Source organism: Cryptomeria japonica, chromosome 8 (genome assembly GCF_030272615.1).
Source record: "Cryptomeria japonica chromosome 8, Sugi_1.0, whole genome shotgun sequence".
NCBI classification, from domain to species: Eukaryota; Viridiplantae; Streptophyta; class Pinopsida; order Cupressales; family Cupressaceae; genus Cryptomeria; species Cryptomeria japonica.
Window position 1 is genome coordinate 492,254,659 of NC_081412.1, and position 14,239 is coordinate 492,268,897.

General features: G+C 37.3%; 1 protein-coding gene across 4 annotated transcripts in view; it reads left to right on the top strand.

The window, feature by feature from the left end:
• The first annotated feature begins 287 nt into the window (after positions 1-287).
• LOC131060048 (uncharacterized) overlaps positions 288-14,239 on the top strand; it is a 45,044-nt gene continuing 31,092 nt past the window's right edge. Inside the window, exons 1-3 of one of the 4 annotated variants that reach the window (XM_057993143.2) lie at positions 288-872; positions 1,672-1,826; positions 4,051-4,233. In XM_057993143.2, coding sequence (XP_057849126.2) covers positions 572-872; positions 1,672-1,826; positions 4,051-4,233 — 639 coding nt within the window. In that variant the 5' untranslated portion in view covers positions 288-571. The remainder of the gene's footprint in view (positions 873-1,671; positions 1,827-4,050; positions 4,234-14,239) is intronic. The other 3 variants (XM_057993142.2, XM_057993141.2, XM_057993144.2) reach the window with 3 other exon arrangements.

The window sequence follows — 14,239 nt, forward strand, 5'->3', positions numbered from 1 at the left end:
TTCAAAATTTTATTAATTTGTTTTAAAAAAAAAAAAAGTTTTATTTAAATTATTTAAATACCTATAAATACTGAAACTATACAAATAGATACAAATTTCTAAAATTTTCTAAGCTGATTGGCATCCAATATCTATGCACAAGTATCAATCTAATAATACTTAATAATAACAAATGTATACATCCATATTTCTATATATGAATTTCATATTTGAAAAAAGTTATAGAAAAACATAAAACATAAGCTTAAAAAATCTGAGTGGACGACAGGCGACGTGATTATACCATAAGCGGTCCTAAAAAATCGTATCATTCAAAATTTTTAGGGGCAAATCTTTTTTCTTACAAACCACCGGGAGATATCTCAAAACTACCAAATTAGTTTTTTTCTAGATTTTCGAATATTTACAAAACCCTGTTTCAAATTTGTTTCAAACAAACAGAATTAGCCTTTTGGTTTGAACATCCTCCTGATAAATACAGAAATTCTATTTTTTTGCCCTGTTGCAGTTTTAACTCATAAATCAAATGACTATGACATGTCGATAACAGAGGGAAGCTTCCCCTGCTTCAATGGCGACTGTCACTCGTTTTCAGTCACCATTTCAAATTCAAATGCCTTTAAGGAGCATTTCATGCGAATTGAAAGGAAGGGGCAAAGGAAGCTGCAGATTTCAGAGCCAGGATAGTAATGCTGTAAATGTGGAAGTGGGGAGAAAAGAATTAAGGGATAAAAACAACAAAGACAGAGACATAGACAATTGGGATGCGAAGGATAGTGCAAAGCATTATAGAATAGATATGTGGGGCGCTCCGTATTTTGCTATTAATCTCCATGGGAATATCTGTGTCCGCCCCTATGGCACTTCAGATGGTAGGTGGATATTTCTTTTCTTTTTCTTTTCTTTTTAATTATGCACAGATGGTGTGCCTTCTTAATCAAACCTGGGCATGCTTCTGAAGAAGCATTTTGGATTCCGAGACGTTATGCAAATAAAATGTATACTGTTATTTCCAGAAGCCATTATACCTGCTAAAATATATGCTCAGGCCTTTTGGTGATAAAACTGCCGTAGCCCAGAGACACCAGGACTTTTCCATGTGTAGGTTGGGTTATGTACAGCTTTATTGTAGTACGAATTTGCACTTGGGTCATTTTCTTGTTGGCGTGCGGAAATAAAGGATGATTCTACGTTCAACTATTTCAAAATTTTGTAACCTTTTAGGCAACTGTACTCCGTAATGGAAAAGTATTTTTTGGGAAAAACAATTTAAAGTTTTTGGGTAACGTTCAGCTGTTGAAAATTTTATTGAGTATTTTTTTCAGAAAATCGCTAGTACTATTTAAAAAGAATCGTCAATAGAAAAGACAATAAATTATGTAAAAATTAATTGCAGAAGAACCTTATTCAATGGCTGGAGAGGGTTTTTTGACTTTCTTGCTGTTCTTGTTACCTTCTGGTCTCCTAAACATGTATAGGGACACCTATATAAGGGTGGCCTTGTAATCATGTGGTCCTATAGGCCGATTTTGCACCCATGGATAGATTTGAAGCAATTTTATTTCATTTGCATTAAATGACAACTCTTCAGACATTTGATTAAATAATTTTGTTGTTAGTCCGTCTTGTTGTTATTAATTGTGTAGAGTTTATTTGAATTGACTTAAGCAGGTTCAGATGAAATTGATATTATGAATTTGATTGATTCCCTGCAAAGCTTGGATGTGAAACCGCCCATGGTTATCAGATTTCCTGACATATTATTTCATCGGATGAGAAGATTGCAAGAATGCTTTAATAAGGCCATTTCCAAATATGATTACCAAGTAAGATGAAAACCTTGTATTTTCATTTATATTGGCAAGTGAAATAAATTGCTTGGAAGTATGTTTGTTTAATACTGTATTTGCCGGTTAGATTTTGGGTGAATTTATGTGCCAACTTTTTGACCTCAGACACTGAAATGTATCCATGAATGTTACATTGTAGCTTCGCTATATGTCTGGTGGAAGTTGATTCATACTTTTATGAGTATCTCCCATTACTTTGCACTACAAATCCTTGAATATTTCATCACGGTTAATTAATACTTATAAAAGGAAAAAAAGAAAGACAAGATGATGCTTCAAATGTGGTAAAAACCTCTTGCAAGGTACATAAAGGTTAAACAATAATAAATAACATTTTAAAAGTACTTTTGTACTTGAATATGACCATGCACTGACCAATTGATGAACCAAGTACAAACAGAGGACAGATATTATGCAGGCCGAAGTATTGATGACGTAGAAAAAATAGAGAATATGTCGAAATATCAGTGAATATTCTACCTGGTTTGAGGTTGTTTTTTTGCCAACAATGTTGATGCTGTACTGTACAGTATGGATCCGTATGACTGTACAGAATTTGATGAAGATACCATAAAAGCCTTTGATGTCTCAAGATGACAGTGGTCAATTTTGATGATTTGATAGGCAATCTTTAGGTTTTTGGGCCTTCTGAATGCAATGGCAGGGTTTGTTTTTGCCCAGAGTGCTCCAAAAATTCAGCAATCTCTTGGATTAGGCAACCTTCACCCAACTTGAAACCCTTGTAGATCTCATCCTGAAACAAAAGCCAACTCTGACTTTCTCTGATACCCTGGATTCAACCATGAGGTTTTTAAAACCCCATTATGCACCCAACAAGCTCCTCAAGCTTGATGATATCCCTCAGATCTGGGAAGGAATCCGTAGCACTGGAGTTTTGATACCATGTAGGAGTTGGATTGTGAAAACCCCACATCTGAAGATCACCTGCAAACAAAAGATAACCTTGCACAAGAGAGAAAATAGCAAGAAAAACTTGCTTGATTATGAATGCTTGAATGATTGATTGAATATATGAAATGTACATATGAGGCCTTGCTTATTAAGACAACGTTGAAAGATAGGATTAGACAACATTATGACATGTGTCTTGATCCTATAGTATGAGACAACTAACTCAACAATTATTAAATGACCTAGGAAACAATTATTAAAAATTTAAATGCCACAAGATAAGATAATACCCTATGACAAGTAACATCTTCTAGAAAGATTCCCTAGGACATAAGTAACTTAAGCATGTAAATAGGTCTCCACTAAAGAACTAGTTAGGTACAAGATCTTATTCACACCAATAAGTATATGATGATGCTTCATTCACTAAGATGAGGGGAGAGGTCTGGTAATTGTTCTATTATTGACATGCAGGTGGCCAAAATGATGTTAGTGGAATCTAAAATGCAGATTTACGAACCTACTATGTCTTTCTTTATGTACTGGATAGTTTATTCAATACAAGTTACAATTTCTAATGTCTACTACTGAACCTCAATATTGTTGAAAATAATATAGAAACAACAATGCCTTTCTAAATTTCTTGGCCTGTTTGCGATTTATCTGATGCATGCAAGAGTTGTTCTGTTTTGTAAGATATTTGTTGAAGTCTCTTAGTTCAGTCAACTTAGTTTTTGGCCTGTAGCTTTTTGCATTTCCAACTCTTCTTTCATTCATTTTGTGGGGTGTTGTATTCCATGAGCATCCTTTCGGATTGCATTTTTAATTTTTTCTTCAAGTTTGCTACTGTTGTTTTTGTCTTCTGAATATTGACTAGGAGAAAAATGTATCACTGTTTGTAAATGACCAGTTCATAGGGCAGGTTAAATTTAAACACAGTGTGTATTGGTAGCCAAGGCATTTCTGAAATAAATACACCAATTACGTGAAGAAATAAGGGCTTTAAGGTATATAATTATTGCAATAAGTACACTTAAGACGTTATGGCGTTCAACTTTTAATTATAGATATTCTTCCTATCACCAAGTTGGCTTTACTATACCTGCTGCTTGAGAAAAAAAGTTAAGGCAGTGCATGGAAGTGGGTGTGTACCACCTACTTTGTTGATGTGGACTGTCTAGTTTCCATATATGATAAGATATGTATTTAAGAGAGATTGATCGTTATCATTTTAATACATCTTGATTTAAAGTGAGTAGGATTGATGTATTTTTCTTTTGTTGTGCAGCAATCTTTTCAAGGAGTCTTTCCAATAAAATGTAATCATGATCCCTTTCTGTTAGATGATATTGTTGAGTTTGGGCATCAATTCAAATTTGGCTTGGAGGTTGGGTCAAAGCCAGAACTTCTTATCGCCATTTCCAAAATATGCTGCAACAGAGATGGACTTGTCATCTGCAATGGATACAAGGCATTGTTTCTTCCCTCATTACAATCATGAAAGATAATTTCATGTTTGCATAAATTTATAAAGTTTTGAAGTTTAAAAATGCTGAATTTTGTCTTTGCATACTTCTTTAAGATTTGGAGTTTAAAAAATTCAGTCTGTAGACTGTGTGCTTTTATTTTCACTGGTCATGTTTTGGTGGCCTTTCTCAAGTATTAGACTTTGCATGTCTCCTATATTCATGGATCGTATTTACAGATTAATCAAGGTTGAAACAAATGGAAACTTTATTGACTTAGTTGAATGCAGCTAATTTCTCAACATGCTGAGTTATGAAAATATGTTCAATGTGTGGGCTGTTTTGTTGCTCGCTAAAATTAGAGGGATGTGACTGGCTATTTATAGTAGATTCTAGGAATCATGTCTTCAGAGATGAAAATATATTATTTTTTTTTCTTTTTCTAAATAAGTGTCAGACCTGTGATTCTTTGATCATTCTTTTCTTGAACATTATAAACAGGTTATGCACCTTTAATGGTGTAAAAGTGGCTTTTAAGATTTCCAACTGCCATTATTGAATATAAGTTAGGTCTGTTACAAGGGACAACAACAATCATTGCTGTTGTAATTTCAAAAGAGGACAGTTATCTACTGTGTGAAGACACTTGGTATAATTGGGTCTGAAAGCCTTGTGAATAGGGGACATGACTTGTTATTTTGATGAGTGATACACTTTCTAGGAGGCCTCACATATGTTCTTTGGTGGAGATTTTTGTTGATTGGAGAGAGTTAATTGTAGTAGAGTATGCCCTTGGTCCCCGTGTCCCCACGTCCCCCTGTCGAGAAACTTAGTGGAACATAGGTTATTTAATAACATTGCTTGAGGACGATTGAGGGACGTTAGTGGTGGCGCGATGGGGGAGTAGTGCAAATACATATAGTACTTCAAAATTAGTTATAAAAAGATGTATAAGGAATACGTAACACATTGCAATGATTGCATTGAACATTAAGTTATTAACATTTAACTAGTTTTTATGAAAAATTGATGGTTCATGATTACAATCAACAATGTTCAAACTTCAAAAAATAAAAATAAATACTAAATAGTAATAGTAATTAATCATGAGTCAATGGCTAATGGTTCGATGCCTCTAATCATCCCCAAACTCCTTGCCAAACTCCTCAATGTACTCATCACTAGAATTACTAGACTTCACATGCTCAAGCTCATCTACACCAATACCAACCAACCCTGTTTGTGTAGAATAATCATCAACCTGTTTTGGCTGTTTTGGCTTTACATTCCATGTGGTTGTTGGACCACAACTTGGGGTCCTCCTATGTCATAGCCTCTAGATCTATCTTTGCCACCTCTGAATATCCCCAAAGAGGCAAATTTTGTCCACTCAAAATGAATCACATTGGTCTCTACAGAATCATGCATTTTCTCAATGGCCTTCATGAACCGTTCCTTCACCTTAGCATCCTGTATAGGTGTAATTCTATCAAACCTTTGCACGTACTACTTCAGGTTCAATACATAGGCAGCCATGTGTAAGGGAGTGTTGAGCTTCTCCCATTTACGATGAATGACCGACCGAATATGCTTGGTGTAGAATTGCAATGTGGTGTCCTTCTCTCATACAACAACCTTTATTTGATTAAGCATAGAATCAATGCATTCATACACCTCTCCAAGGGAAGGTGCATTAGAATCCCCATATCTAATAACTCTGAAGACTGTTGCAATGATGGAGACAATTTTTTTGGCATCAACCCAAAAGACATCACTTCACCACCTCCTTCACCCTCTTCCCTTGTCGTGTCTTTGACTCAGGCCACTGATTCCATTTTGTTGTCATAACCATTAGTTGCAATGCCTCTTGCAACTCAAGCATCCTCTCTAAGAGAATAAAGTATTATGCATACCAAGTCTCTATAGGTTTCAAGAATTCCTTCTTGGAGAAGGTCTTGAAGATTGCATGCGAAGTGTGCTGGTTGCAGATAAACATCTGCACATCTCTAGTATTACTAACAATTTTCTTGATGCAGCTGATTTTGCCCATGTCCTTGAGTGCATTATGCATGGCATACACACAACAAGGAGTCCACCAAATATGTCTATAGGCTGCCTCAATTAACTTCCTTGTAACTTTGCATGCATGGGCCACATCTGTCACTACCTACACCACATTTTGCGGCCTAGCCTCCTCGATAGAATCTTTGAGGATTTGGAACTAAAATTGAGCCTCCTTGTGATGATTTGAACAGTCAACAATCTTAAGGAAATTAGGGCCCTGTATACATGTAACCATAATATTGATGAGTGGATGATGCCTAATGTCCGTCCACCCATCCATTACTATGTTGCATCTACTTGTGACCCAGACACTCTTAATTTTCTCCATAAAAATATTAATCTTTGATATCCAAGATTGTTATCCTCAATTTAGTCTTGGTGGCACATATTATGGTCCTACCCTTATTATCTTTCCTACAACTTCCTTATAATAAGGGGAGTGAGACACATCAAATGGAATACCATTGGTAGGGAAGAATTTGCCAATGGCATTCTTTGCCTCATCCTTTGCTTGCACGTTGAACAAATCTACCAATGGTTGTGAATCTGCAAGATTAGTTGTCTTGCGTTTCCCCTTAGGCTCTGTCGCCCTTGAATTGGATGGATTTGGTGGCCTCAGACTCTGGAAAGTAGAAGTAGAATTTGGATGACTCCTACCCCTTTGTGGCAAAGTAGCAGATGTAGGTACTTCTTCACTACAACCCCATAATTTTAATATTTCAGCCTTATATTTCAAGTTCCCTTCCATTGTTTTACACACATCTACACCTTTGTCTCTGATAAGAAGGAAGTGAGCATTAGTTCCAGTCATGCTACCAAACCATTCAAGTTTACATATGTTGCACTTCCACAACTTAGTGTCCCCCCCAGCCATCACTGGCTTTGCTGGTACATTACATGCAATTTTTTTTAAAGATGGCTTTGGATCAAAGGGGCCCTTGGCCCATCTTTGCAGGATTTGAGAAGGGCAACTATAATTTTGACTCCCAATAGAACTTGTTGTTTGAGTGTTAGTGTCACCCCTCATTGCTGCTGTACTGTGACCATCAGATGATTCATTTTCACTTTCAATTTCTACTTCAACCCCTTGTCCCTGACCCTCATCCTTACTCATGTTGTGAGAACTCATAGTGATAATGATGCTGCAAGAAACAATGATTAAAAAAATAAATTAGAAAACCTATATGCTGTTGTCATAATGAGGAGATGCATCCAATGAGTCAATAAATGAGCACATAAAAGAAACAAGTTGATCTAGTTATATTTGATTGATTTGAATGCAAATTGGGTACAAAATGGCATCCACATGTGGAATGCTAATGGTTGATATTCTGAAACAAAATACAGTAGCAAATTGTTTTGTAGAATAAAAAGTAAATACTATATTAAAACATTCACATCTTCCTCTTTCCACCTCTAGTGAAAGCTATGTTAGAGGTAGCACTGGAGGTTCTAGTCCTAGGAGTCCGTTGTGGCATCTTCGCCATGCTTGAGATGATAGGTTGTGGCTCGACCTCCATCTTGGATGTGGATGTTGGTGGCAATGACTCCTCATCCTCCTCAATGTCATCCAATGATAATCCCAATCCACCCTCCATTGCTTGCCTCTCCAAATCATAGATCTCATCCTCGGTAAACAATGGAGGTTGCTTATCTCGCCTTGTCCAATTGGATGGATCTATCTTATCCAAATCAATTGGATCACTTGATATTTCCTCTACCTTTCTTGTGTGCAACTAAGATTATATTGCACAAAGACAGGTTCATTGAAGTGTTGTAGAGCTAATTTGTTCTTCTTCATGTGGATGGCCTCAAACAAACTCCAATTGCTCTCAGAACTAGATGCACTACAAGGTTGGCATAAGACGCGTAGGACAAATTGGGGTATTTCAACCCCAATTTGTCCACCAAAAAAAAATATTGAAGAGTTAGAAAGCAAAGTCAAAATATATTTTATCAAACTATGAATAGTCGTAAACTTTTAAATTTGAAATTTGTAACATGCATGTGAAAGACTCCAAATTTTATACCGTGTTTGAGTGGTACTTCCTCTCTTAGCTAGCTTTGAAGAGAAGAGATTACTATTTGATTCCCTCTAACTTTGCAATTCATTGACAATGAGGTCTCTCACCTCAATTTGGGGTGTCATCCTCTGAATGCATGTAGTGAGGCCCTCCGTAACCTCTCCATCAATATTTGAGAAGAAAAAATGAAGGTTGAGGAAGTACCCTGCTTCATGGATGGGTTGGTGGAGTTGATTTTTCCACCTCCTATCAACAATCTCCCATATGGGATCAAATTTGAGGTGGTTCTCCTTGTAATAGATTTTGATAGACACTTTAGCCCTATGCATGGCCTCATAAAGATACCCCATTGGGGTTGAAGCGGAGAACAATAATCAAGGGCTCTGACATCTACAATTTAAAAATACAAAAATATTAAAGTTACAAATTTATGATGAAAGACACATTTAAAAAAATTAAAATTTGAATTTGAATTTAAAATTGAAGTTTTGAAGTTACCTTCACATTGTTGATGGGGAAATTGTACTGCTACTCTTTCGGTCAACACATAATAGAATATCGAGATAATCCTATTCTCTTGCATAAGGAGGTTTCTAGTGCTACTAAGACGATCACAAGAAGATGACCTCAAGGTTTAAACTGTCAGTTCTTGATTGCGGGATAACTTGTGTTTTGCTGGTAAACACAATGAAGACTTACGCCTGTGGCTAGGATAGGCTTCAAAGGTTCTACAGGTCGTTCTTAAGACTTAACCAACCTTATATTTATTAGATTTCCATTAGACATGATGCTATTTTGGGGTATCAGCTTCAGATTTATGAAATAAATAGAAAAGAGTAGGGGAAAGAGATTAATCTACTTTAACTAAAACAACATATTTGGGCAAATAGACAGAAATTTCAAATTACCATGCTCTGCTTTGTCAGTTAAACACAACTAGACAGAGCCGGTGCAAACTACATGCATATGCCGATATGCCGAATTCAAAACATACATCCAGCTAAACATTTAGTAGTCTAACTAAGCTTTTAAAAATGTTCAGACTAACCATGCAGGGGGATTAACAATCAGTTAATCCTTAATGATATGAACATAAAATTCCCATCAAATATCAACCCAAATAAACTGTTTGTAAACAAAATGCATAACAAAAATTTAAAATTTGGAAGAAGGGGAACCATGTACTCACAAGAAAATAGGCATAGATTTGCCTTCCATCAATTCTGTATAAATTTTGGTAGAGTTTCGGCAACAATTCTTTAACTTCTTACAAAATAGGTGAGAACTAGTCCCCTTCATATAGACTTTCAAAATTTGAATGAATGGCCAAGATTTAACTAAACAAGTGGCCCAGATTCATCCATACAATATGTCTACCCATGCCTAGTAAATATGAGCTTACCTTCCAACTAACTTAACAACCACCAGCCATAAAGCTGTCCCAAAAAGGTACATAGCACATAGCTCAAAAACAGAAAAGAGTACTTTGGTAGTCGAGGAGAAATAAATAACTTTGGGGACTACATTTTTGTCATCCCAAAGTAGATATTTTCCCTTTTTACAATAAAAACTCATTTTCACCATTCAAGTACTTTTTCCACATATCTCGGTCTGCAGCTCACTCTATCCGAACATACTCTTGGAATCTTACGCAAATTGAACATATCTCTTGAAGAGGAGGAAGAGGTGGATTATTCATCCAGAAGCTAATGTCTACATAGTGATTGTCTATCCTTCCTATCTGCTCAAGCCAGTCCATTTTGTTGGTCTCAAAATCTCGTATTGCTGCACGCAGCTTGTTGGCGAACTCTATATCATTTTTGGTATATAGAGTTCCATCATTTTTTAGCTGGTCTTTCCAACATATTTTCATTTCGTCACACTCCATCTTAGGTTTCCAATCAATAATCAATTTCTGCAGGATCTCTTTACAAAAAGTCCCGACATTGAGTAGGGTCGTTTCACATTCCTCCCATCCCTTGCTGATGAGGTCTACGATGTTGCTCTATATTCCTAAAATCCGACACCAGTCTTCAAAGGTGCTGAAATTATGAAGCTCGAGGATTTGCTGCATTGTGGGAATGGGTCCAAAATAATACTCCGATGATGGAGAGCAACTTATCAATTGCTTTTCGAAATTCCTCAACTTCACCCCTGATGGACTGCACTCTTTAGCAGGCCCGTTTCGTGTCCAACCTCATGCCAGTTGCATCCCGTTGGTGTACGTTTATCATATATCGAACATTAGAATAAAATATCCAAAATCACTACCCTCTCCTAAACAAAATCACTACGTGTGCCAAGATTGCAAAGAAAGACCACACGGTGACTCCAAGGTCTATATGTGCGAACGGACGACTTTATGTGGGATAGCTTCCTTGGTATTGTATGCTGAAATACAAGGGGCACTTATGCTCAACTATGTTGATCGCAAGTTAGGACTTAGACGGATATAACAATGAAAGCTCTCTCTTTCTTTTTTTGGATTTTCAGTTTTGGACTTCAAAAAAAGGATAAAAAGGATGATGGTTTAGAAGTTTTAAGCTATTCCTAATGAACTCAAGAGAAAGTAAAGACTGGGTGAAACTAATAACAACACTTTGTTTCGCCAAACTAGGACAACTACGCAAAGCAGGTGCAATCTTCTAAGGTTATGCTCAAGATTTGCATACTTATGGATAATACCATCAATCGAACAATATTTACTCAATGCAGAAGTTAAAGCATCCACATCATAAGCTCAGACTAACTTTACACATTGAATGAAAATCATCCATCCAAAGAAAGTATGAGCAAGAGTTTCACCAATCTAAATTATCAAATCCTTCATTCATATAACAACTTTGAAAGCAAAATTTATCTAAGCAAATCTATTCTATTGTTGAAGAAAGTATGGAACCATGCAACCACTTAATAACAATAAGATTTCAAAGCAAAATCTGCAAATGAACTTTTTATTATTCAATTAGCTCTAAGCAACAATTTCATAAATCTCTCCACAACAAAATGAAATGTGAGAATGTTAGTTTATATAGAGTTTCTGAAATCAAATGAAAGGCCGAGATCGATCTAAGATCAACGGTTGAGATCAAAACAACACAACCCTAGATAGAGTTTCCCAAATAACACTAGAAACAAATGCATGCTAGACAAGTGGCGCAAAGAGCCATTTCCTAGGAAGGCACATTCTTATCCTCGCGAGCAACAGTGTGTTCAATGAATCTAGACACAATCGAGCCAACCTCTTCCATGGTGACATGAGGCAGCATATTGATCTTGTATTCCCATCCGTCCAAGTCGTCTGCACAAGCGGTAAAAATAATCTCCCATTCCAGCTCCTGTTTTTGGAAGGTATCTCAGATGGACAAGAATTTTGATGCCTTGGTCAAATTTTGCTTCAGGACTGGTCCTGTGACGGTGAAGAAAATCTCCCGAGTTTTGAGTTTGAGATTTTCCAACCGCATATCACTTTCTCGGATGGTCTCCTTTTCAAGTAAATCAGCAATTACAAGGAGAATTTGGCTTTGTATTTCTTTAATCTGCTCTTAGGCCTTAGTACTATGAGCCGTTACCTTCTCCAGGACTTCGCTGCATGCAACCAATTCCCAATGCCATGTGTTGAAGTCATATGCGAGCCCTGTTGCAATTATCTTTCCATCAATTAGTTCCTGTTTAGGCATGCCTTTTGACACTATAAGGCATGGGATAACTCTGTCCTGAATATCCTGGAGGTCGGCCCATGCTTCTGCCATGTTTGCAATTCTGGAAAGCAAGAAAGAGATCTGTCCATATATTAGCATCAATTTATTCATGAATGTGTCTGCTTCTCTTTTGCTAGCCATCCATTCTTTAGCTTCTCTGGCTGTCACCTTTTCTTCCTCAAGATTTTCAGTTGCTCCTTGCGAAGGATTCAAAAGTAGAGGAGCTGCTGCATCGCCTTGGTTAAGTGGTTTGGTCAGGTGCTGAATTTATTCCTTTAGACGCTCAATTTCCTTCTTATATTCTCTTTTCTTTCTAATCTCCTTGTCTAACCTCGCCTTAATGGAAGCAACTGAATTATCTAAATCTTCCACCTCCTGACCTTTTGTAGTTTGTCCCAAGTCGATGGTAGTGATTTCATATTACCGGGGAGTGATATCCTCCTTTGCCTTGTCTACCTTCGGTACAACAATCTGGACTGTACGACAGCCTGTCTCATCTCTCTGGATTGTGGAAAACTTCTTGGTACTCTTCTTTGCAGCAACCTCCCCTAATCTGTCCAAGAAATCGGCTATGTCATCCTCTTCTTGGACTACTTACATAGGTACTTTTATCTTCAATCTTTCCTTCAACCAATTAGGAATAGTAGGCTGCTCAATGCCTTCCTCTTCCTGATTACTCTCTTCACATGGAATATTATGACCTCTTCGAAGAGCGGAAATCATTCCCTCTTGAAATTCATTGCCCAGAATATCCATCTCATTATCTGACTCCAATATTTCTGTGCCTGTGGGAGATGGTGGTTCTTCTTCCTCCTAATGGACTGACATCACATTTCCCTTATGGATCGGAGAAGGAATTTCTATTTCCTCAAGTGGTTGATCCTCAATAATCATTAGGTTGTCCAAATTCCGTGATGTAGCAGAATGGGGTGGCTTTGACCTTTGCTTCTTTTGAGCAAGTTCCTCATTCGCGACTTCCTTCCCATTTGACCTTGAAGGGTTATCAATTGCTTCCTTCCTTTTTCTTGAATTGATGCTTTAAACTGGCCTGACACTTTCTTCATTGGAAGAGTATGATTCCATGGCACCCATCAGATTATATGTGAGAGTCACACCTCTTCGCTTCAGCCCTTGGACTTGCTGGTCAACCCACCACTGTGAATATTTGACAACTGGCTGCATCAAGGTGGTTAAATCAGCGAGTTCCGGTTCTAACCACTTCACAGGAGAAAGAGGCCAATTTTCATCAAAGCGCGACCGAGTGTATTCTCCATCGTCCTCCAATTGATTAGGCACTCGGAAGAGCTCGGTTGTTCTGATCAAGCTTACTGGTAATCTGGACCAAAGTCTTCTCCTAACTTCAAACTCATCTGCAACATTTGCCCAAAAATCTTCTAAGTCAATTCAGTGTCTGTACTTTTCTCCATTCACTGATCCAATGTGATTATGAGGATCAAAATCAGCCCGGGATCGGTAGAATGTGAATGAATACCATTGCATTTCCAATCTGGCACTTTCAGCTGCCTGTGCCATTGGACAAGATTCCAACATATTTCCGATGAAGAATGGAAAGGAAATAGCCACCTTCTGCTTTGTTCTTTGGAAGCCTTCATATGTTTCCAGCTACCTAAGGACTTCAAGCAGGACCATTCTATTGGTGGGATAAATCGGAAGCTGATACAGACATCCAGTAAACCTCTGGATTCTTATGTATGTGAATCTCGAAAATTGGATAAACTACGATCCATACTTGCTTGTTAAACTTTTGGCTTCTGGAGTGAATCTCTAATGGGTTCCTTCTTGCAATGTTCTAGTGATATACATCAGGAACACATCATTTACCCACCTGAAGTGGGCCTTCTCGCTCAGCTATAGTTGCGGATAACAGTCATAAGACTTAAACTCATTTTCACCATTGCCTATCACGCCTCTGCAAATCAATCTAGTGTATCTCTAGTTTCTTGCCAACAGGTAGACTATGTAGGAGCTCATGTAAAAGGACTTCGTTCTTTCCAAATTCTTAAGCTATTCATCTAGGTTGTTGCTGATTATTCGATCCCAATTGAACATTTTTACTCTTGAGGTGATCTCATCAATAAAATAATACATCTAGGTTTCAAATGGTGCACCCTAAGGGCTGCCCATTATTCTATTCAGCAGTAAAATGAGATCGCCATAGTCTTCTTTGAAGTCAGTGCGAAATAATTTCTTTGGCACCCTCT